This window comes from Monodon monoceros, unplaced genomic scaffold (assembly GCF_005190385.1).
Source record: "Monodon monoceros isolate NGI ecotype Baffin Bay Population unplaced genomic scaffold, NGI_Narwhal_1 Super_Scaffold_14, whole genome shotgun sequence".
Classification (NCBI taxonomy): domain Eukaryota; kingdom Metazoa; phylum Chordata; class Mammalia; order Artiodactyla; family Monodontidae; genus Monodon; species Monodon monoceros.
In genome coordinates, this window is record NW_021703770.1 from 53467492 (window position 1) to 53492974 (window position 25483).

The window sequence follows — 25483 nt, forward strand, 5'->3', positions numbered from 1 at the left end:
TGAGTACTCTTCCTGTGTTTCCATTTTGTTCTCCTGTATGATTTAGTAAAGAGTCTTACAGGGGTTGGCTTGTGTCAGCACTGCAAAGAGACAGAGCCGGCCTCCCCTAGAATCAGCATGGTGGCTGTGGGTGAGCTCAAAGGGAAGGTACCAAGTCAGAGCAGCCACAGTACTTGGGAGGCAATGTCGTGAAGTGACTGAAGGTGTGGCTGCATAGTCAGACTCCTGTCCCACCACCAGCTGGCCGTAAGAACTTCATCAAGTTACTGAACTCTTCCTTGTCTGCTTCCTCATCCATAAAATGACAACATATACTCAGCAGGTTGCTGGGAAGATTTAATATATTGATGTTTGTAATGTGCTTAGAACAGTGCCTAGCATATAATACATATTATATCAACCTTTCTTTTCACCAGGAAACTCTACTTTGGGTACTAAATTTTGGAGGTTCCGCATTTTACTTTCTTAAGGGAAATGACATTATCCTACACGCTTCATGACTTGAAAAATTTACTAACCTCCCATTTGCCACTCTGATCCAGATTTTCTAGTCTCTAAACCATGTGTTGCATCTTATCACCAGGATACTCTTCCTTGGAGCCCATTTTCACCATAACCTTGGATTCATTCTGTCTGTGGAGCATCACCTTTTTTTTCTTCCCGTTTGCTTTGTTCAGGGTGGTCTCATATACTGTCCTTGTTCCTACCTCTTTGTTCTCATTCAGAATATTTCTTTACCTGGAATGTCCTTCATTCCCAATTCTTTCCGCCTTCCCTACCTCCCCTCAACTAACTCTACCTATTCTTTTACATCTAAATTAGTCCAAATTTTTTCCAGGAAGTATTCTATGGCCACCTTAGCTTTCAACTATTTATAGGTCATCTCCATTAGATGGTTCGCATGTACTTTGAACTCAACATATTTAGACCTGAGTTCTTTATCCTCCACTCTTCCTATTTATTTTCTTATAGTTTTTCTTTTATTGCTGCCAGCCAGGGTGTGTGAGTTGAGGACACCAAATTATGACCCAGTAGAAATTAAGAACATCCAGTAAAAATGCATCATCATTGATCCTGATCATATTTTATCCTCAGTATCAATTGGCTACCATGTTGTCTTGGTTCTCCATCCTATGTAATTCTTTATTCCATACCTCTCATTAGCTTTTGTCTTAACTACTGAGATAGACTCCTAATGATTTCCTTGCCTCTAATCTTGTCTTAGTCCAAACCATCTTCCACGCAGCAATTAAGATAATCTTTCTAATACACAATACAATTGCCCTAGTCTCCTCTTCTGATATTTTAAAGGCTTTCTATTGGGTAAAGTTGAAATCTCCATCCCTATTGCCACCTGGTTTCTGCCTCTCTACCATTCTCATATCCCATCATTGCTCAATTTTTTTTTTTTTTTTTTGCTGTACGCGGCCTCTCACTGTTGTGGCCTCTCCCGTTGCGGAGCACAGGCTCCGGACGCGCGGGCTCAGCGGCCATGGCTCACGGGCCCAGCCGCTCCGCGGCACGTGGGATCTTCCCGGACCAGGGCACCAACCCGTGTCCCCTGCATCGGCAGGCGGGCTCTCAACCACTGCGCCACCAGGGAAGCCCCATTGCTCAATTTTTACTCTGACTTCAGCCCATTAATGAGCCACCATGCCATTTCCTGACTCAGTGCCTTTGCACACTCAGTTCTTTCTACCTGGAAGATCCTTCACTCATGAGTCTACTTAGAAAACACCTTCAAGACTCTCCTCAAATGCCACCTTTTTTGTGATGTTTCTTCTAGTTCTCATGCTCATCTTAAGCATTATCTATCTACCTATCATCAATGTAAATTTTCTATCTATAGATAGATAATTATAGGTATTTGTAGTATCTGTCTATGTACAAATAGTTCAATCCTCAAAGTAATAAAAAATATATATTACTACACACATGCACACATGCACACACACACACACACACACACACACACACACACACTACAGTAAAAGTAAACAATTTGTTTACAGTCTGTCTCCCCTACCAGCCTGAGTTCCTTGTGGGTGGGATTGTGGGCTATTCATATCCCTCTTGTTTAGCAAGATGCTTCATATGTTACAGGTGGTCCATTAATCTTCATTGAACAAATTAATAAACAGAATAAATCATACTCTTTACAGCGAGAGTTTAAAGTCTGCAAGGGAGAGCACAGTGCCTTTTACATATACTCTTGCAGCTCATTCATGTTTGGAACTTCGTAGGCGATCAACAAATATGTATCGACCATCTCAGTTGAACTCTGCCACACAGAAGTAGAATCTGTTTTATATTATTATTAACAAATATTTTTATGCATATATGCCATGCTCTCATAATTAAAGTTCCTTTAGGGTAAGGACAATCTTTTACACACTGCTTTCCCCGCAGTGATTCATGCAGTGCTGTTTAATGAATGTCCATTAATTGAATAACCAGGTAGCAGAGCCTAGATTATTTCTTTCCAACTCTTATGGCTTTTTGTTTCCTGGAACAGTATTTGGTCTCTCCCATTAACGGTTCCTAGTGAAGAAGTTGCTGAGGCCTCTGGGGACAGCTTCGTTGGGCCAAGCAGGGGCTCTAAGCTCTTTATGAGTGTTCTGATGTGCTCTGACAGGAATAATGTCTCTAGGTGTCTCAGATGACACACTCTTGAAAGCACCTGGTCATTGACTTTCGTCAGGAAATGGCAGTGCTCCAGGGCCTGTTCATTCTGGCTGGCAGTGAGCTGAGTGAATTCTGGGCAGCCTGTCAAACGTGGGTGGCCATTTTCAATTCTGCCCGCACCAGCAGAGCGCTCCTCTGCATTTCCTTATCTGCCAAGCAAAAATGATAATTGCCTCTCATCTATCTCAATGAGTTATGATGAGGCTAAACCAGACTATTCAATGTGAAGGAAGCACCCGTTGGAAGTGCTTGAACAGCATCAATGCTGAGTAGAAACCGGAAAATTCCTTCTCACCCGATATTAATACCTGCTGTGACCTATAGCTGAGTGATGAAAATTATAAATGATTAGGAAGTAGAGATTTGTTCCATTAGATAAGGATAATTATAGAATTATGAATATGGAAACGCCTCTTTTTTTTCTTCCTTTTTAATACATTTTAATCCAATTACTATATTTGTCATCTGTGAGGATTATGTATTTTATTAGTCATGTAAAAAGAATGAATAGCGTTTTACGCCCATTTTTAACAGATGGGGCAGGCAGGAGTGGCTCCCATACAAATGATTGCCAGGGTCAGAAAAGTTGTTGTCACACGTGGTTAGACACTGCCCCCTGGTGGTCCAAAATGATCTCACATTTCCTCCAGGAAGGAAAACCCGCAATACAAAGGCAGCACATCCTTAGGGGGTCTGAGGGTCTCTCTCTCTCTCTCTCTCTCTCTCTCTCTCTCTCTCTCTCCTCCTCACACACATAAAACTTCTTTCCCTACTGTTCTCCCTACTCCACCATGTTATTTACACCATCATAGCTGCCATGTTATAATTTTATTTTTAAGAAATTTATTTATTTTTGGCTGCGTCGGGTCTTCCTTGCTGCGCCTGGGTTTTTCTTTAGTTGCGGAGAGCAGGGGCTACTCTTCGTTGCGGTGCGCGGGCTTCTCATTGCGGTGGCTTCTTTTGTTGCAGAGCACGGGCTTTAGGCGCGCGGGCTTCAGTAGTTGTGTCTTGAGGGCTCAATAGTTGTGGCACGTGGGCTTAGTTGCTCAGTGACATGTGGGATCTTCCCCGGACCAGGGATCGAACACGTGTCTCCTGCATTGGCAGGCGAATTCTTACCCACTGCGCCACCAGGGAAATCCCCATGTTATAATTTTTATACATAAAAGTTTATGTATAAAAATCTAAGTCTAATTCCAATGTAGGCTTGCTGAGCACAGTTTTGAAAGTTAAGGAAACATTTACTCAGCACCTCCTATGTGCCAGGACTTTGCCTCCACCTCAGATAAGAATCTTTAGACAACTTTATCTTCTGTATCCCTTTAATCTAACAGAGTATGAATCTCATCATTTTCATGACCATTTCCCCCAAGTTGTATGAATGTATCTATATGACTTATTTGTTGTCAATCTCCCCTCACAACCACGTAAGATCCATGAAAGCAGGAATCACATCTGTTTTACTCAGCATTGTATAGTTAACAGCTAGTCAAATATTTGGCACATAATAGTCCATCAATAGTGTTTGTGGAGTGAACGGGTAAGACTGGAAGAAATTATTTCAATTGCAATGTGATAATTGTTGACACAAGCAAACACAGGGAGCTACAGAAGCAGAGGGAAGAGTCAGCCAATGGGGGGAAGCGGGAAGGGATGGATACGTGTTCAAGATAGGTTCCTAAAGGAACCAGTGGGTGTGTGAGCTGTAGAAGAAGGCAGGTAAGCAAGGAGATAGAACAGCACAAGCAAAAGCGTGAGCCTGAAAATGAGCATGGCGTGTATGAACTGTGCTTATCAGGAGGGCACGTGCTTAAGACCAGCCAGTGGGCAACGGGCAGCTATTGTAAGAATGTGAGATAGCTACCTTTGTTTTTTAGGCAGATCACCATTTGAATGGCCTCACAGCTGAGGATCGGGTTCTATTCACTTACATATGCAGGGCTTGGTGTGCACGAATCACTCTCTAAATGTTAAATGCAAACATGAATCAGTAAGGACAGGAGTAAGAGAAGGACAAGCATGAGGATGGTTGATGCAAGTAGAAAATAAGTGAAGAGAATGGGCACAGGTCTGTGTGTAGAAGAAAGAGCAAAAGATGGCGAATGCATGTGATAGTTTTCTCGATTGTGTAAACTCCATGCTGGATCCTCAATGAATGTTTGCTGAATGACTCAGTGAACTGGAGGGCTTGTTACCAGAGAAATAGTGAGCTGAATGTGTTGCAACACAATTCTACAGACTGTGCAGTTTCAATCCCCGTTTACCATGTGCCAGGCATTGGGCCAATTGAATCAATCAAGTTCTACCTTTGTTCTCGGTTTGGTGTTGTAGTGCTCATTCCGTGGTGCCTTGGTTGTATATGCCATTTAAAGAGCAAGACCCTTGATTTGCTTAGATGTAACTTACTTTTCATAAGGTTTCAACTGTGAAGTGAGTGAGGAAAGCCCCCTGAAATCTGGGTTTCACTTCTGGAAATTGATCCCTACTTAAAAGTTTAGAAGCTTTGTTCTGAGTGTGCTGCCATGAAAATTACGTTTTGGCTTATTCATAGGGTAGGATCTTACCTTAAACCTATACATAGAACAAAATCTACTTTGGAGTAGTTTTTCTTACATGTTTTTCTTTTTGTGGAATCTAGCTGAATTTCATGGGTCTCTTAATAAATATATTACTTGAGAGTGAATTCCACCGCATGGCAAGCCCTTTCTAGAATTTATTGCAGTTTCTGGAGAATCTGAAAATTTAAGAATCAAGCACAACAATTTACAAGTGTTCTGGATTTTGTGACGTTTTAAGGAATCATCTGTTTTTACTGAGGCTTCCTGTATTCTTAAATTTACTGAACTCTTTAGTGATAAGATAGTGTGGAAGGAGTCTGATAAGAGTCTTGAAAAGAAGCTCGATTTGAACTGCAGAGAGTTTCTCTTTATAAATAACACTTTTTTTGGATAACATTTTCTGAAAAGTTCCAAATTGTTATTACTTTTGAAAAGACCATGACTGGTAAAAAGTCAATCAGAAACTATTTTAATTATGTCAAACTGAAAGAGATTTAAGGGAATTTGGTGTTTTCCAGAACTTTGTAAGTGCTGCGAGAGTGAAAGTCAGAGGCACTGTAGCTGTGTGGTCCAGAAAATCAGGAAGTGGTTGTTGCCATGTAGGAGTCTGGAGACAGCAGGAAAGGTCAGTGTCCATGGTCACAGTTGTCCTGAAGTAAGGCATTGTCAGAGAAATGTGACTGCTGCAAAAGATCATCTTTGCTTTTCCCCCCAATTCCAGGGGGGAAAGAATGACTTTTATTTCCCTTCCACCTTCCAAATCTAATGCAAGCACATATCATTGGCAGAATCTATAGAGTACCAGGAACTCTGCTAGCAAAGAAGACAGGAAGTGTAGTTCACAGGCTTGTAGTCCTTGAGGAGAGTATAGAGGGATGAGAACGATACCGAATGATGTTAGACAATATCAAACATATTCATCAACAATAATTAGAAGACCTATAAATCTTACTGGCTCCTTATATTGACAGAGTATATCCTTGAGTAATTTTCTCAGAAATTGGGCAATACCTTTTATGAGCTCTTATATATATGAAAATATCTTTATTTTGCCTTTGCATTTGATTGATCATTTGATGGATGTAGAGCTCAACCTTATTTCCTCAAGACTTTAAAGATATTTCTCCTTTATCTTTTAGCATTCAGAGTTGCCAATAGGGACTCAGAATCGATCTGATTTTCACTCCTCTGTAGGTAAATTATTTTTAACTCTGTTGGCAATTTAAAGGTTTGGATGTTTCCAAATTTCAGCATTTGTGTGGGTGCAGTCTTTTTGCATTTGCTCTGTTTAGCACTTAGTTGGTTATTTCTATCTGCTGATTCATGTTGCTCTGTAGTGCTAGGAAATTTTTTTCTGTTATGTCTTTATCTCCTACACCAACTGCTCCCCCTCTCACCCAAGTAATCTAGAAGAGCTCTGAGATGAATGTTGGAACCCTCAATCCATCTTTCTTCTGTTCTTTCTTTTGGTGTCAAATCCAAAATAATCATTGCGAAGATTGATGTCAAGGATCTTACCTTTGATATTTTTTTCTAGTAGTTTTATGTTCAAGTCTTTAATCTATTTTGAGTTGATTTTTGTGTATGGTGTAAGTTAGGGGTCCAGTTTCATTCTGTTGCATGTAGTTGTCCAGTTTTCCCAATACCTTTTATTGACGAGACTATGCTTTCCTCATTTATACTATTGACTCCTTTTCCATAAATTAATTGAGTATATAATACATGGGTTTGTTTCTGGACTCTTTATTTGGTTCCTTTGATTTGTTTTTATGCCAATAGCATACTGTTTTGATTACTATAGCTTTGCAATATAATTTGAAATCAGGAAGCATGATGCCTTCAGCTTTGTTCTTTTATTTCAAGATTACTTTGTCTGGTCAGGGTCTTTTGTGGTTCCATACAAATTTTAAAACTATTTCCTCTATTTCTGGAAAAATGTCATTGGAATATTGATAGGAATTGCATTGAATCTGTAAATTGCTTTAGAGAGTAAAATGAGTTTGAGTGTGTTCCCTCTTCTTCAATTTTTTTGGGGGAAGAGATTGAATAGAATTTTCATTAATTCTTCTTTAGATGTTTGGTAGAATTCATCAGTGAAGCCATCTGGTTCTGGGCTTTTCTTTGTAGGGAGGTTTTGATTATTGAGTCAATCCTTACTTGTTATTGATCTGCTCAGATTTTCTTTTTCTTCACAGTTCAGACTTGGTAGGTTGTATGTTTCTCAAAATTTATCCATTTTTTCTAGGTTGTCCAATTTGTTAGTATATAAATTGTTCATAGTAGTCTCTTATGATCCTTTGTATTTACTGGCTATCAGTTGTAATGTTTTCTCTTTCATTTATAATTTTATTTCGTTGAATCCTCCCTCTTTTTTTCTTGGTAAGTTTAGATAAAGGTTTGTCAGTTCTGTAAACTTCTCTCTTAGAAATACTCCTGTCAACCGATAAGTTTTGGTATGTTGTGTTTCCACTTTCATTTACTCTAATTTTTTTTTTTTGCCTCTATGTCCTTAGGGCTCACACTCATTGTTTTAGTTTGAATACAAAGATAGCGTTGTCTATCTCTCACTAAAGCCTGGAAAGTGGAAAGGAGTCAGCTGGCCTACATACTCAAGATATACGCTCTCAGTTAAACACTCTGATACCTGGTTGCCGCCCCACACCTGTTACCTCTTGACTCTGGACTTAGAACTGCCCCCAACTGCATCTACCTCTGAAATACATGCCTTCCTCGAGCTGGATTTCTCTACAGATCTGAGTCCAACTGGTCTCCATTTTTCAAAGTTTGCTCAAAACTTCTGGCTTATTTACAGCACTTCTATTTTCTATTATTGCAATGGAATTACTCTATCTTAAATATATTTTATGATATTTCACGGATTTGGGGCAAAAAATGAGAAATGAATGTATCTAACCCTCCATCTTGATCTAACTGGTGACTTCTCAATTATGTTTTCCTAAAGAAATAGTTCCTTAAACCATTTATGGTGTTGCTCAAATAAGAGGAAATCACCCTTTGCTTTCAGAATTTTAATTAAAAAATTGATTTTCAAAATATGTATTCAAAATTATTATCCTGCATTTACAACACAACAACTAAAAAGTTATTGTTCTATCTGTTCTGATACATTTTGTGCAGACCTACTCAATGACGGAGAAATCAATTTGTTAATCCTTTGAGATTACTTTTGATTCTGAATTTTTGTTTTGTTTTTTTTACTCTCCGTACTGTTAAAATGTTGTCATCAGCCATGTTTGTGGGCTGAGCCGTGAAAGGAGGAAATGAATCAAATCATTAAAAAAATGGAGATGTTCCCTTTGCTTCATTCATTTTTTTTCGATTTTTTTTTTTTTTTTTTACACTCCACAAATATTTTCAGGCACTCTGTTAAATGTTGGGAGGAGACGATCACGGTATTTTCCAGAAACTAAAGAAAGTAAGGTTGTTACATAGATTATAGGGCTATGATGATAAGAGATGAAAGCAGTGAGACCACAAGTTTGTAAATTACACTAAGGAATTTAGAATAACTTCAGGGCAATGAGAAGCCACCAAAATATTTTAAGTGGAGAAGTGACCCAATCAGATATCAATTTTATGGACTCCCACCTTGGCTGTAGTATGTAGAACAGACTAGAAGTGGGTAAGATTTTTTCTTTGCAAAAGAGTGTCCTATTCTTACACGTTTCTCTTGCTCTTCTCTTCCATTTACTGTTAGATTCATTTTACAAAAATGAAAATCTAGCCAAGAGAATACAAACCAGTTTAATAAGGAGGTTGCATGTGATTCTGTAATCGATCTTCTATAATGGACATTCTATAATTGCTAAAGTTTAATAGATTTTCCCATCCTTTTTGTGATAATATATAACTAGGCTTAGTTTATAGCTCTGGACTAGAAATGATGTGTCTTTCTTCTGTAACTGTCAATTTCATATTGAATGTATGAAACATTAAAAGTTTCCCAAAGAGGTATTACTCAAAATGTTAATCTCTAGGGGAAACTTTGATGTACTCTGTTGCTTCTCATTATTTCTTTTCAGTATGTAATTTGGTAATTAACTGTCCATCTCCCAGTAGTAATGAAAAAGACATATAGGCAAAATATTGTGGTTACACAAGTGCTTGTTAATGAGTAAACAAATAAATTACATATAGAAAGTTGCTGACAACTTCTTAAATTTATAAGTGATTCTTATTGTTGTGTTCCTTCAGCAGAATAAGTATATTTTACTAATATGTTTGGGCTTTGTGGCTACAATAACTGTGAGTGGAAATATATTTATTTAATGCCCTACCCTGTTCCAAAAATCATCTGAGATATTTATATGTGTAAATATAAGCTCTCATTGCAGGCAGAGAAGTGTTTGAAAGCTAAATCTGTAATAAAACTTGTATGAAAATCAAAGTGGCCTGGGTGTAATTATAAAATGTCTTTCAAATAGCTGTTCGTGATGAGTTTAATATAAAGTTCAGGACAGAAAAGTTTGCATTTCAGTTCCTTCTAGATAAAAAATAACCAAATAACTAATACTTTATAAATAGTAAATACTACTTCCTAGAGGTTAGGCTTTTCTTTTTAGCGCTTAAATTTGCGAATTCATTTAATTTTCACTATAACTTTATGAGGTCGGTACTATTATCATCCTCCATTATATCTGAAGAAATAGAGGCAGAGGCGTTAAGTTATTTGTTTACTGACACCTGACTGATAAGTAACCAAGGTGGGATTTGAACCCACACACTTTGGCCCCATGTTATTGGCCAGCACACCATGTTTCTACATTGTTAGAAGGCTATCTCAGTAATCCCAACAAATGATGAAGGTAGATTAGACGAAGGTGATAAAGTATCTATCTATCTACCATCAATCATCTATTTATCTATCTATTGATTCTGAGAATAGAGTCAACAAAATTTTCTGATGTTTGCCTATGGAGTATGAGAGAAAGAAGGGGATCAAAGGTGACTACACAGGGGGCTTCCCTGGTGGCACAGTGGTTGAGAGTCCGCCTGCTGATGCAGGGGACACGGGTTCGTGCCCCGGTCCAGGAAGATCCCACATGCCGCGGAGCGGCTTGGCCCGTGAGCCATGGCCGCTGAGCCTGCGCGTCCGGAGCCTGTGCTCCGCAACGGGAGAGGCCACAACAGTGAGAGGCCCGCGTACAGCAAACAAACAAACAAAAAAACAAACAAATGAATGTGGGAGCTTCATCTATGTGGATATTATCATTAACACAGAAATAGAGTTGAAGAGAGTAACAGTGATCCAATATCTAAAAATCATAGAGAAATGTGGGACCGTGACCTGGGGGTTTGTAGTGAACCCCAACAATGAAGAAAAGAGGTTGAATAGTCTGGTGACATGAGATGCAAGGGTGGGTATTTTAGGGAGGAGTTAGAATGATCTGAATGTGGAAAACAAGAACACACTCCTTGAGAAGCCTACAGAGGAAGCAGAATCCCCAGGGGAGAGAGGGAAAGACATTGTTTCCATTGGGAATTTCCATTGGGAAAGACATTGTTTACCTGGGGAATTTAAGGCTTAAAGGAGACAATGCACGTACAGTATTCAGCACATAAATGCCAGGAATTTTTTTGTCACCAGACCCTGAAAAATGTGCCCTTGCTGTACTTTCCCATTTTGGAAGAGAGTTCAGTTTAATTAGACTCCATTTCCTCAGGAACAAATGGGAACTTCAGGCTTCAGAGCCCTGGACTCGCTGCTGCTTTAAGTGGCATGACTTGCGAGCAGAGTCAGCAGCCCATGTGGTGTGACCTGCTGGGACCAGTGTTGGTTTCATGATATGTTGCTGAAAGTGTTACCATTAAATTCCTAATTAAAGAGTTGCCTCCAAGTGATTTTATTGTTTTTCTCTATGGTTAGATGTTAAAAAAGTTTTCCCTTTTTTGCGGAGGTTTATTTTCCTGATCATCTAAAATGGTGTTGTATACCTAAAGCTTAATTTCAAGCTCAAATAATTTGAAACCAAGAAGACACTATTAGACTATAGAGGAAGGAAAGAAGATGGGAACTCATATTAAGCGTTGATATATGCCAAGCACTGTGGTAAGCATTCTTCTCATTTGAATTCATCGATTCATTTTGTTCATTCATTCATTAACTCACCAAAAGTATGTCTCTGTGTGTGCGTCTGTGTATTGAACCCTTGCTAAATACTAGGGATTCAGCCATAAATTAGAAGAGGACTCTCTGCTTTGGAGGAGCTTATGGTTAAATGAGAGAAACAGCTAAGCAAACAAATTATAATATAGTGGGATATATGTTAATGATAATTATGGAATATTTACTATGCACCAGGTGCTGTGTAAAGATCCTTTACATTAGCTCATTGAATCTTGTCAGCAGTCTTCTCAGACACTACATTAATCATCTCATAACAATGCTGTGTTTCAAACCATTTCAAACCTCAGTGGCTCATGACCATAAATATTTACTTTTCTTGCATATATATATATATTTTTTTCTGTTTCAGACTGTTGGTCAGCTGGGCTTGGCTCCAGGCTTTTGACTGCGTTCGGGTCTGCTCACGTGCCTCCACATTCTCCTTGTTTACGACAGCTCCTCCAGGACATGTTTCCATGACGGATCATAGAAGTATAAGCTGGCAAGCCCCTGCTCGGTTAAAGCCTTGACTCATAGCAAATCCAGTATTATTCCATTGGCCAAGGTCTGATGTGTAGTCAGGCCCAACATCAGTGGGTGGGGAAATATACTCTGTCTTCTCCAGTGAGAGGTCCTGCAGTCGAGTGAAGAGCTGAGACAATGATTCAGTCAAATGTAGGTGTTGACTATGAGATCATCCCCAGCTTCCCGGTAAGGACATTTAAAGAAGATAAACAACTTGCTCAGGGTCAGAGAGCTAGGGACCTTAATCTCCAGAGCCCATGCCCTTGACCACTACCCTATTTTGCACAGGGTGCTTTGGGAGCACATAGGCGGTGCGGCTCACCAGCCTATTGGGGCGTCAGTAGGGAAGGAAGGGACTGGAGCTGATCCTGAGTAGTATTTGGCCAGACTGGGAGTTTAGTAGCAAAGGGGCCATTGGCAGTGGTGAAAGCAGTTTCACTGGAGAGGTGAGAGCAGAAGGCAGATGGTGGTAGGTTGAAAGGTGCTTGGGAGGTGAAAGAAGAGAAACAGGTTCTAGAAGCTTGACTAAGATGGGTAGAAAAAAAAAATGACAATAGGATTGGAATAGGATAGAAGATAGCATTTTTTTTTTTTTTTTTCTTCAGAGACCTGAGTGCTTAATGCTAACCTGACAGTTAGTAGAGAGGCCCCGTTGGATTGAAGTTTGGCTTCCAACACATCTTTGCCCCTCCATACGAGATGACCCCGCTGGTGGGAGGTGAGGGACAGAGAAGAGATGAATGTGACTCAAAAAAGAGGGAGGGGGGACTTCCCTGGTGGTACAGTGGTTAGGACTCCACGCTTACATTGCAGGGGGCACAGGTTTGATCCCTGGTTGGGGAACTAAAATCCCACATGCCGTGAAGTGTGGCCAAAAAAAAAAAGAGAGAGAAAGAGGATCATTTCAATGATTGTATGTGCCATTGCATATAACATGTAGTCTAGCTCAGTGTCTGTCATGTAGCCTACAGAATTGAATTGATACATTTATTTAACTAGTATTTAGGAAACATCACAAGCAGTTTTTAAAAGACTTTCTGGGAGTCCCCATTAATTGAAATGGAATCCTTCACAATATTCCATGCTGTGTCAGGTTAGTCAAACGTATTACTTCCTTTCAGACACAAAAGTGTCTACTGAAGCCTCAAGTCATGGGAATGTGTGTGTTAGGAAAACAACGTTTAGAGGTAGTTGGCACAAGTATGTATGTGAAGATTTTTGTATGCTAGAATTTGTATAAGGTCTTAAACGTTTTTTCTCTTATCTTTTAAAACAATGCGGGTGACTATAGTTCAAAATAAACCAATGAAAAAATTCAATTTGCCTTTTCATATTTGAGATAAATAGCTCAGTTGGTTAGGTCAGGCCCCCTTCCCAATATCATAGTGTTAAATGGTTTCTTTGCCATTTAAGACTCAAATGAACTGAAAATACGTAAGCCACTTGAAAGCTGTTGAAACATTCAATTTCAGACTGGGGATGATGTGGTTGGCTAAAAGTTACGGTGTGTGATGGTAAAAAGAATTTCAATTCATTAATAGTTATTAGTGAATAACAATCTCAGAGCTCACGGGCATAAAACAAAAAGAGTTTACCCCATTCCTGATACATGTCTCTCACAGATGGGGGCTGAGCTCTGTTTTCTTCTTCCAGGTCATGGTAGCAGGGGGGAATCGGGCCTGGTGAATTGTGCATTTCCTCTTAAGTTTTCCACCTGGAAGGGGCAGAGGTTACTCCCGCACAACGTGCACTGAGCAAAGGGAATTACACAACCACTCCTAACTAGAAGTGTCAGGGAAGCAATCAATCCCAGAAAAAAAGAAGTCAGAAATATTTAGTGAATAGCACTAATGACAAAAAAATGGAAGGTATCCTAGTTGTCATGAGCACTGTTCTCTAATTCTGTCGGCGGTCTGTACTACAGGTTGCCATATACTCTGTCCTTCCAGATTCTCTTTCTGCCTTTCTTCATCCTACTCAGCCCCAGAGACTGACTTCTACACACTGCCTCACCTGGGCTCCCTTGCCATCTGGTTTCTTGTTGGATTTGGCCACTGCGAGTCCTGGGCTACAGATGGAAGAGTAAGAGAAGAAAGCTGCTCTATTCTGTGGATCCCTCCTTGCCGGTTGCATCTGTTAGAGGCTGAATTCCTCTCTTTAAGGTCATAGCCCCTGATCAGACAGCCTTCTTCTACAGCTACAACTTTCTCTTGGATCTATAGGCCACAGGTGGAAATGGCTTCTCTCTGGGTGGTACACACTAGGTCCTTCACCATCGTTTGTTGGTTTCTTTTAATCTGTCCACATCCTCATAAAAGAATCTTCATTAAATATACTTCATTTACCCCTTTATAATATGCCATCTATTTCTTGCCAGGTTGAGGACTAATATGTGAGGGTATGATAGTAAAAACATAATGAGTCTTGGATCTACAAGTTTGGTGGGCAGCAAGATGGCAAGGAGCTGCTAAGGTTCCATGGAGGGCGTATTCTCCAATGCCCCAAGGAGAATAAAGGAACAGGAAGATCTGCTTAGTTGACAGAGCCAAGAGCCATGGAGCGGGGAGTCCCTCTCTGGGAGTAGAATAGAGACAGAAGCAAGGAACGTTCCCTATCCCAAAGGAGGACCCTCATAATTACTGGCCAATGGGTCACCAGAATTTCTATCTTCAGTGAATGCCATGTATTCCCTATTGTTCCCCCTTAGAACAAGCTTGTTTATTGTGATTTATCTGTCCTCATTTCACCACCGTATATTGAATATGTTAGGGAAGATAACTTGCATTTTAAATTTATTTGTCTCTTGTCAGGAGGACTCACATCCATATCTGTCGCAAAGAGTACTGTGTACCACCGAGATCCTGGACATTGAGCTTGATGTCATGGACAAGTGGCACTTGGGGATTTTATATCTTAGGAACAGTGTGAGTGTACTTTACACATAGGGAGGAGAGTCAGCCTGCTATTTGGTGACCAGTAGGGTGGTAGTCATCGGTGCTGCTTACCAAATATTTCTGGCTTTCCTCCTTCTGGGCTTATGATGGGATGGAACTTTTCCTGATCGTTTGGAATCAAATGTGGTTGTACCACTTTCTTTGACCAATGAAATATAACTTGTGCTACTTCTGGGAGGAAGCTTTAAGAGAGCCAGCACGTGATTGGCCATGTTTACATTTTTCCTCTTCTACGGTGGCCAGCGATGTTCCAGATAGAGGCGGTCCTTGTAGGCCTTTGGCCCCAGAGTGAGCAGTGAAACAGAGCAGCGTCCACTGTGACTCATGTTGGACATGTACAGCGGGAGAAGGAAATAAACTTTTGTGGTTTTATTTCACTGAGATTTTGGGGGGTTTTATTACAGAGCAAGCTAGGCTCTTGTGACTGACATTGTAGTGAAGATAATTCTAGACAGAGAGTACAGCATATGCATGGAGGCCAGACATTTCATGTCATTGGTATGTCAGGATGCATGGTTTGGTGTCTAAGGAAAATGACATTCTTGAGAAAAGAGAGGTGTGTTGGGGACAATTTAATGTCATGTAAAGAAGTGCAGATTTTATTCTGCTGGTAAAGGGGAGGTGGTAGTAGAATGTGGGAGGGACCCGATCAGTGCGTAGAGGAGGCTGTAGACTGGCACGGAAGAGACTTCTCAGTTGGCTCCGGTAAGAGTCTGATAGCATCCAAATTAGGGCAGTGGTTATGAAAGCAGGAAAGCAAGGAATGAGGGGCAACTTGGAAGTCAAATCAGTGCTGCCTGATGGTCACTTGGAGGTGGGCAGTGGGAACAGAGGGGAATCTAAGATGATCCCGGATAATTTGGGGGAGCTTGAGGATGTTAGTTTTGCTTTAGGCTCTGTGTTTGCCTTAGCAGTTTTCAGCAAATTGCCTGATTAGAAGTCAAGGACCGTTGTCCTGTCCAGCCTGGGAGTGCAAGAGGTGATTGCTTGCTAAAGTCAAGGGTGCCGTGTCTCCCTTCTCATTCTCTCCCTCAGTGGGAGGGCTGATGGGAGGGTTAGAGTACGGCTATCAGTGCAAGTGTTGTAAAGTCTGGTGCCTGATCCAGGGAGGAGGATAACATTTATCAGTCCTCCACTGTTTCACACATTTTTGAGAGTAGAAGAGATGAGAGGAGGGTGAATCTTCAAATCAATGGGATTATGTGAGTTTTCTTTAAAGAACATTTCAAAGTCATATACGCAATTTAAACGTAATCCTGAGGAAATCCAGGGCTTAATCACAGGTTCTGGCCCAGTGGAAGCCCTTCAAGTAATGTTTACTGAATTAAGCAACATAAAAAGCAGTGCGAAAGTATAGTTTATTTTATGCTAATCAGAAGCTCTGATTGACTTCTGAAAGGAAGATCATGGAATTCATGTTTTTAAGGATGTGTATCAATGGTTGCAGTGTTAGATGCCCACAAATAAAGGATATTCAAGATAGGGACCAGGTGGCCTCCACCTTAAACTTGGCTTGTTAGCACTCCTATGGACAATAGCTCAGTTTGTTTATTCATAAGTCTGTGTGGTTTCAATTATTTATGGTTTTCTGCTAAAACTGGATGTGGTTCCTTTGGTCCTGCAGTATCCATCTGGGTCATTGACACGCCCCCGCTGTGTCCGTGTGTGCAGTGTGTTTATTGGCAGTGCAAAATTCGGCAGTATGGCAGGGAAATCACATTTTAACAGGCTGGGGAAGGTGTCCTGTGGCCGCGTGGGAGAACGTGAGGCGGTGCCAGGAAGCTTCCAAGCTCTTTGAGAAGGGCTCTCTCCTGCAGAATTATCAGTCTAAACCTGTGGTATCTCCTTCAATTTTGAATGTTTTTTAAGGGGAACAGATTGAAGCCCTCTCCTGCTGTGTTGGACTGTCAGAGGGAGAGAGAAAAGTGATGCTTCCTGCTGCTCCAGAAGGGAAGTGAATCAGCAGGGCCCTGGTTTCCTTCAAACTCTAATTACTGTCTTTGCTTCTGAGACTGCCTAATGCAACGGCTACCCTTTTAAAATCTGAACTCCAGGGTCTGACACACGGAGGGGCAAGAGAACAGACCAAACCTGTATTAGTTCACAGAACTCCAATTCTTTATTAATCACAGCTTGCTCACAATGACATACAGGAAAATAGCACTAATGAAGAGTAAATATGCAGGCAGCAACCTTCGGGAGTTGGGAGTTGGGGGAGAAACGACTTCAAAACTGCGATAGGTACTTATGGTGGGTATCTGTTGATTCTCTCAGTTGGCACAAACGCCCTGCCTAGCCCCCTTGACTGCGTCAGCCCTCATAGATGGAGTAATATATATAAAGATTTTTTTAAGTAGGCAGGATTGCCTCACACTGGGGAAGAAAGACCAGCTTAAGTGAAAGTCCGCAGTGTTTTTGATTTTGTTTGCGTGTGTGTTTGAATGCAACAATCAGCTCACAGTTTCCAAGTGGAAAAATATTCAGTAGCATCATGTACTTGTACTATAGGTAAGAGCTTAAAATGAACATCATCAATCATGGCATCCACAAATAAGCCACCTGACACATTAATTCATTCCATCAAAAGAACTTAAACTAGAGAATAAGCCCACTTCATGAAAAGCGATTTCACGGCTGCTTGAACCATCTGGGTTAGGATCTGTGTTCAGCACTTTAAAAGGTTCAGCTTTTTGCTTCTACCCAGATTGATCTCAGATCTGTCTTTTTCATCCATCCCTTTCTAAAGCCAAAGCACATTTGTAGCACATAATCCAGTAGAAGCAGAAGTAAATGCTACGAGTAGTGGTTTTTCTTAGCCTGGTTTTGTAGTTCTTAGGCAGTTAGTAGATTATGAGCGGACAAATGTGGTGATTTGTGTGGAGTTGTAATACCTGTGATCTAGGTATGGTCTCAGTCAAGTTCAGAGATTACCAAGCTGTCTAGGTCAGTAGGCAATGGTGGGTTTCTAGCACCAAAGACTGTCTATTGACCTCATTTTTCTGTTGGAATGAAAAGGGCAGGGAATGGAGTCAGACATGGGGAGCTTCAAAAAGAACAGACCTAGCAAATTCATTTGAGTGGAAAGACACAACATCAAAAGCCTGTTACAGGACATGTAAGATTATGAAATAACTTGCATAATGCAATACTTGTATTTTTTAACAAAAATGTAAGTATTTACAAAATAAGATCCAAGGTATTTTTTAAACATCAAGCAAAACATTCTGCAAAGAGACCGCATTGATTTTTTTTTTTATTTTTGATTCTGTTTTTTGTTTTTTATAATGAGTTCTTTTTAAACCATGTCATACATTTCCCATACTGATATCGCATGATCCATTATAATATAGGCAGGGGGATTTACTAATGGTGGGGCGTGCCATACCCTCCGTCGCTTCAGCCAGACAGTTCGACCTGCAGTTCCTTGTTCCTGCGCACCTCCGCAGCATGCCTCTCCTGAAAAACACCGAAGGGAGACGAGACATCAGGAGCCTCGCCTGGTCCACAGAGAATTAGGAGGGCCCGCCCACTAATTTGGCTGCTATGCGCTTGACTGGAAGTAACCCCCTTTAGCGCCTACCTTTAGGAAATGTTCTCATTTCAAAGAAAGGAAAACGTGGAATGCAATAAGGGTCACATTACAGAAGATCATAGAAGACTAATAGTGTCTAAAAAAATTTTTATCAAATTTTATTTGATTAAAATGATGAACAAAAGATCATATGATTAAGAGAATTAAAAAAAATTTTTTTTGATTAAGAGAATTTTGACTATTAGGACTACTGTATAAATCCAGAGAATAGCAAATAAAGTATCATCCTGTCTTCTCTATCATTTTGAACGGTGTTTTTCCTTTTCCCTAACATTTTAAGGGATTTATAATTGCCAGTGGACACTTTGGGAGGATGAGATGCAGGAAAAAGACTTTTTGTATACTTCCTAAATTCTTCACCCCTTAGTCAAGGGCTTTCAAAACTTGAGTCCAAATGACCTCTCCAGTCTTACCCTCCACCCTTCTCCTACGCCTGCTTGATTTCTCGGTTTAACGGAATTGTCTTTTTTTGGTTTTTTTTTTTTTGCGGTACGCGGGCCTCTCATTGTCGTGGCCTCTCCCGTTGCGGAGCACAGGATCCGGACGCGCAGGCTCAGCGGCCATGGCTCACGGGCCCAGCCACTCCGCGGCATGTGGGATCTTCCCAGACCGGGGCACGAACCTGTGTCCCCTGCATCGGCAGGCGGACTCTCAACCACTGCGCCACCAGGGAAGCCCCGGAATTGTCTTTTCCTGCACTTTTCAATGCTGGAGATTCCAAGCCTTCCAGTTCCAACCACCAGGATAGTAAACAGACTCTTTAATCCCTGTAGCGGTTGTCTCTTTCTCCGTGAAGACTTTCATGAGACTGAAAACTATCTCACTTTCCATTTGAAAACCTGCATTAATCTTCCCTTTTTATGTGGCAGCCGTTTTATTCTAACTTGTGCTTTGGTCATTTCTGTTCTTATCTCATCAGCTCTCTTAGGCAGATGCTTACTCAGAAGCTCGCTGAGGGCCAGGGCTGCATTTTCTCACTTTTGTTGCACTTGCAGGGCCCAGCAGGTTCTCTTGCACATAGTGCATGATCAATAGATGTTTATTTACATGAGGATCTGGGGCACTAAACTTGATTTGGGAACTAAACTCTCTGAGAAGGGAACTGATAGGAAAGGTGGAATTCTATTTTTAGTACACAGCTCTGCCTTGGATGATTATAAGCACATGGTCTTGCCTATCACAGGTGATAAATAAGTGGGTGTTAAATTGAAATTGAATTTTTAAAATATTAATTGTTATTAGTATTATTTATTTTTCTATTTAGAATATTATTTATATTGCTACTTTACTCCCCTGCAGCTCCAGAAATTTCTTGTGGCTCTATAGCAGGGGTCCCCAACCCCCAGGCCACAGACAAGTACTGGTCCGTGGCCTGTTAGGAACCGGGCTGCACAGCAGGAAGTGAGCGGCGAGCGAGCGAGCGAGCGAGCGAAGCTTCATCTGTATTTACAGCCGCTCCCCATGGCTTGAGTTACCGCCTGAGCTCTGCCTTCTGTCACATCAGCGACGGCATTAAATTCTCACAGGAGCGCGAACCCTACTGTGAACTGCGCATGCGAGGGATCTAGGTTGTGCGCTCCATATGAGAATCTAATGCCTGATGATCTGAGTTGGAGCTGAGGCGGTGATGCTAGCACTCGGCAGCTACTGCAAATACAGATTATCATTAGCAGAGAGGTTTAACTGCACAGAGACCATAATAAATCAACTGCTTGCAGACTCATATCAAAACCCTATGAGTGAGTGGCAAGTGACAATTAAGCTGCATCTTACAGAGTAGACTGGACATAAGCAACACACTTCGGGTGTCACTGTCTCCCATCACCCCCAGATGGAACCATCTAGTTGCAGGAAAACAAGTTCAGGGCTCCCACTGATTCTGCATTATGGTGAGTTGTATAATTATTTCATTATATATTACAATGTAATAATAATAGAAATAAAGTGCACAATAAATGTAATGCACTCGAATCATCCCAAAACCATTCTCCACCCGCCCCGGGTCCATGGAAAAATTGTGTTCCACGAAACCAGTCCCTGGTGCCAAAATGTTGGGGACTGCTGCTCTATAGATTCCTTTAGTTCAGAGGCAATGATCTTGACCAGCTATAAAGTAAATCTTATCATTAAGCTCTATTAATCTCAAGTAGTCTCTGCTTATAGATTCCTTATAATACTAAGCATTTATTAGGCACTTAATATGTACCAGTTCTGCACAGGTACAGATTTTACCTGTATTAATTCCCTTGATCCTCGAAACAATCCTGTGATGGAGGCTCTATTCTGGTGCCCATTATACAGATGAAGAAACTGAGGCACAGAAAGGCTAAGTCACTTGCCCAAGATCACAAAACTAAGAAGCAGCAAATCTGAGACTCCAACCCAGGGAGTCTGGCTATACAGCCCCCATTCAACCACTGCTATATAGCCTCAATGTGAACGTGAGGAGAAAATTTTATAGTTGTATGGAAAAATATGTCTTTTCAAATGTAGGTTCTGGGAGAGAAAGGCATGTACAGCCCTACATTTCCTTCAAAGATACAGAGTTAGAGTAAACAGGAAGTTGATTCTAGAGAAAGAGTTTAAAAGCAACTTTATTTAATTGGTTTAAATGAGCTTTTTGTCTGTATTCAAAAGCCATGAAGAGAAGAGGGAAAAAGCATGTATAGAGAAATCATGTCCTGTCTGGAAATGTCACAGGGGAACTAGGATGAATGCAGCTGACTCTTCTTTCTTTTTGTTCTGTTATGGTGAGGAAAAAGATGCCATAAAATCTTTTTCTCATACAGAAAGAAACTAATTAGTAAGACCTGAGCTCTGACAAAAATTGAGAGGAAGCCCAGACCATCACTATGTTAGGAAGAAAACCAGCCTCAAGTCTAAAGATTCATATAAACTCAAATTTATAATATAACAGGAAAGATTATAATCAGTATTATTAGGCTACTTTGGAGCACACTTCTTATTCAGCTCAAAATTAGTTGCAAAGAAATGGATTTTGCCATAGGAAAGAAGAAATATAATCTGTGAGCTTGAGATAACATGAAAAAAAAAAGGAAATTTAAATAAATGCTGAGCTTCTGGGAAAAATATTGTTTATTTTCAGGCATTCTAGTAAATCTATTATTTGAAAACCTTACATTCAAATCATCAAATATATACTCAAAATTGTAATGTGATTTCGTATAAAAATGTGGGAGAATCAAAGGCAGATAGGCAGGGGGCGTGTAATTTTCAACATAGTCTGTTTTTTTTTTAATCAGCAAAATGTTGGCAATTGTCAGACCTTGAGTAAGAGGTTACTGAGGAAGTTGTGATGCTCTGAGAAAGTGCATCAAGAGGTCAAGTCTATTCTTTGATAATATTCATTTCATTATTGAGCTTCTAATATTTGCCAGGCACTGTCAGACATGCCGGGTTAGACAGAGTGAAGCAGATCTAAATTTACAGTGTTCTCTACAACTTACCCCCTCGATCCCATCAATATAATAGTGCTTAAGCACTTGTATGCAACTATTCTTTTGATATGCAAAAATGTGTAAGAGATGGTTTTAGGAAAAAATTCTGATTCTTGGAGAAAATCTGATTAGAGAGATTTCTGTACTGGAAGCGAAGAAATATGAGGTCTTTCTTTTACTTTACCTTTAAATATCCCCTTCACCTCACTAGGTATCAAATCTAAACAAAAGACTTGAACTAGATGACCTAGGGTATCAATTCCAATCCATGAAATCCTATTATATGAGTATTTAAATGCAAGATGAGATTCAACGTCATCAGAATCCTTCTTTTTGCTAATAACTATGAGCTTGCAATGCAAAAGAGGGGTCAGGAGTGAGTCAGGAGTGCAGGAAAGCACATTTTCATACATGAAGAGGATGTTGGTCATGGGAGCATTATCAACATCCAATGCCACTGCCAAGTCTGCTTACTGTGCAGTGTTTTAGGATGGCCAAAGTTAAAACTTTAGCTTAGTATAAAAGTTTGGAGTCAAAAAGACATGGGTTCAAACCGAGACTCTGCGATCTGCTTAGCTTTGTGATCTTGGCCAAATGGCTTAACCTCTCTAAGGACCAGGTTCCTTAGATGCGAAATGGGAATGATAACAGTATTTCCTTCTAGGGCTGTAGTTTGGATTAAATTCCATAGTATGTGTCAAATGCCTGGCCTACAGTGAGAAATCAGTGAAACCTAGTTTAATCCTCTTTTCCCTTTCATTTTTCATTTATCAGACATATTCCATAGGAAATAGTTACACAAGTAGCATTCGTGAATCAGAATGATAAAGAAAAAAAAGTCAGATGAGAAGCATGAAAGGTTACAACAGACGGAAATTGATAATGGTTGAAATCTCTGTCTAAAGGGTTATATATCATCAAAATCATCTCTTAGAAAAAGAATCACAGAATGTTACTCCCTGAAGAAAAAACATTTTTTATCCTTTCTATATCCAGATTATTTTGCCTATGTCTTTAGCCTTCACGCAATTAAAAAAAAAAGGAAACTGTAAATCATAGCTAATGTGATATAGGTGTGGCTAACACAAGGAAAAAGAAGGACATGGAACTTCAATTTACTGAGCCATTTCTCAGACAGGTCCTGGTCCACATTCAAAGGGTGTAATTAGAAGTACATTTAAATGTTTGATGTTAAAGTTATATGTTTAATGAATGTATCTATGGTCAAAATGATTATACATGCTTTAACTGATTTTTCAAAACTAGCTATTCACTACAGTTCCTGGTTGGGTTTGACAAGAGAGCTGCTACGACCCAGGGTTCCAAATGGGTCAGGTGGTGGATTTTCTGTGGGATACTGTCTAGTGGGTTAGGGGAAGAAGCACACGTGGGGGAAGGAGAACGTGTCTCTTATCCTTTCTGTATGGCGAGAATAGGTGTTGCCTCTCTCTCTCTGTCTGTCTCTTTCTATTTTTTAGAAATAGAAACTCCAAGAATAGAACATTTTTAATTTTACTGCAGGGTCAGTCATAATCCGCAGTGTAGTCATAGACTACAATTTTGAGCCCTGAGCATGACTATTCATGTCACTCAATTTGAGTGACTGAAACAGGTCAGACTAATACAGGTCTTTGTGGCACAGGCATCTTTTTGCTCACACCCTCTTCATTTGATTCTTTTCTATATGATAAGTTGGAGTGTTGAGATGAAGTGCTAAGGAAACAGAAACGGAAATTTAGAAACAGTGTAACATTCAAAATTGTACTGAGCACAAAGCTAATATGTGTCATGTGTTCAGTAAATGTATCATCATCACAACTACATTTATTATCATTAATAATTATTAACCGAATGATTAATAAACTAATAATCATAGGATATGTTCTCATATAGGAGATAGTAGAAATTGTGAGAGGCATGAGGAATCCTGGGAATAGAATAGAGAGAAAAGAGAGATCATGAGCTGAAGTATGTATGTATGTATGTATGTATTCAAAAATATTTGTTGAGTTCTTCCACATTCTAGGCACTGTGTGTTCAGTGGTGAACAATATAGACACAGTACCTGCCCACATACTACTCACATGTTAGTGTTTTTATATTTTTATAGGTGCTCATTTATTCAAGAAATGAATAGTAATATATGTTAAAAAAAGAGTGTAACATTATTGTTGAAGGAAGAAAGAACATGTTTACAGAACAAAAAATCAAAAAGATTTAAATATCATTTATGACAACATAACAAAACATATTTAAGAAGGCTTTAGCTCAGTGCTTTTCAACCCTGGCTAAATATGAGTGCTTATGGGTAAGCTTTAAAAATGCTGATCTCTGGGTTCCGCCCCAGACAGCTACATCAGAAGCTCTCATTTTAAAGAGCTCTTCAGTAAGTTCTAAAGTGCAAACGGGATTGATTTTGCTTTAGGCTTTCAGTCTTATCTAAAGGCTTTGTACTAACATGGCTGGGACTCTGAGAGGTCTGTGGGAATTCATCAGTGAATTACACTGAGGATACCATCGTAGCCACCATCGAGGGACATGCTCTGCTCAAATGCTCAATTCGATTAATTGAGAAGGAGGGAGACTGAGGGCTGGGTGGTAGGCAGATTGCTGCAAACGCTCACGTGGAATTGTATCACATCTCTTGGCTAATCGGTAGGGCCAGTGAGGGCTGTCAAAATGGTGGGCACTTAGTGTGGTCGCCTCATGACTATCTCACTAATAGATGTCATTTCAGTAATAACCATCTTTTGACGTGGGAGATTCCAGAAAAGCTTATGTTATATCGGCAGTTTCATGCACTTTCAGCATAATGATTATTATTGATCCTCTTTTTAATTTATAACTTCATTGCAGTAATTTCATTCAGAAAAAATCAAAATAAAAAACTAACTTTGTCTTATTTTAGGAAGAAGCATAGTAGTTTTAGTACATACAAACACATATACCATATGTCAACAAAAAACTACAATGTACTTAAAATACATCAAATGGAAGTAAAGTTAGTATGCTCTAAGGAGTATCTCCACTTTACTGAGAAGATAACAGATCTTGGCTGTCACTGGTCAAAGATTCTATTAGATTTGAAAAGTGTCTCTTTAGCTATGGAATACCAGGGAAAATGTGGCCCTAAAAATGATGTGGGCTGCATCACTCAGCACAGGATAAAATGCTGTCAGCTGAGATTTACATCAGAAAAAGCTACAAACCGCTAGTTCTCAAACCTGACTGCATACTGGAATCATCTGGAGACTTAAAAAAATATATGGATGCCTGGGTCCCACCCCTGGAGATTCTGCAGCTTGATGCCAGGAATATTAAGCATTCCACAGGTTGATTATTTCCAGGACAAACTGTATGTATGCATGTATGTACGTATGTATGCCTGTATGTAGACATGCAAGTGTGTATGCAAGTATGTATGCATGAAGGGAGGAGACCAATTCTGGGTGAGAGTGAGAAGAGAGAAAAAAGGAGCTGGCCAGAGGGGTGGGTGAAGAAAAATACACAGAGAGAAATAAATTGCCCGTTAAAATCCAGCACTTCTGGAAATAATAGTTAAATATGCAAATTTTATGAACTAT

General features: G+C 40.0%; 1 protein-coding gene across 1 annotated transcript in view; it reads right to left on the reverse strand.

Moving 5' to 3' along the window:
• Positions 1-16943: 16943 nt before the first annotated feature.
• The window catches only part of STMN2 (stathmin 2), a 53591-nt gene continuing 45051 nt past the window's right edge, over positions 16944-25483 (reverse strand). Inside the window, exon 5 of the mRNA XM_029223187.1 lies at positions 16944-18305. Within this exon, the coding sequence (XP_029079020.1) occupies positions 18246-18305 (60 nt within the window). The 3' untranslated portion in view covers positions 16944-18245. The remainder of the gene's footprint in view (positions 18306-25483) is intronic.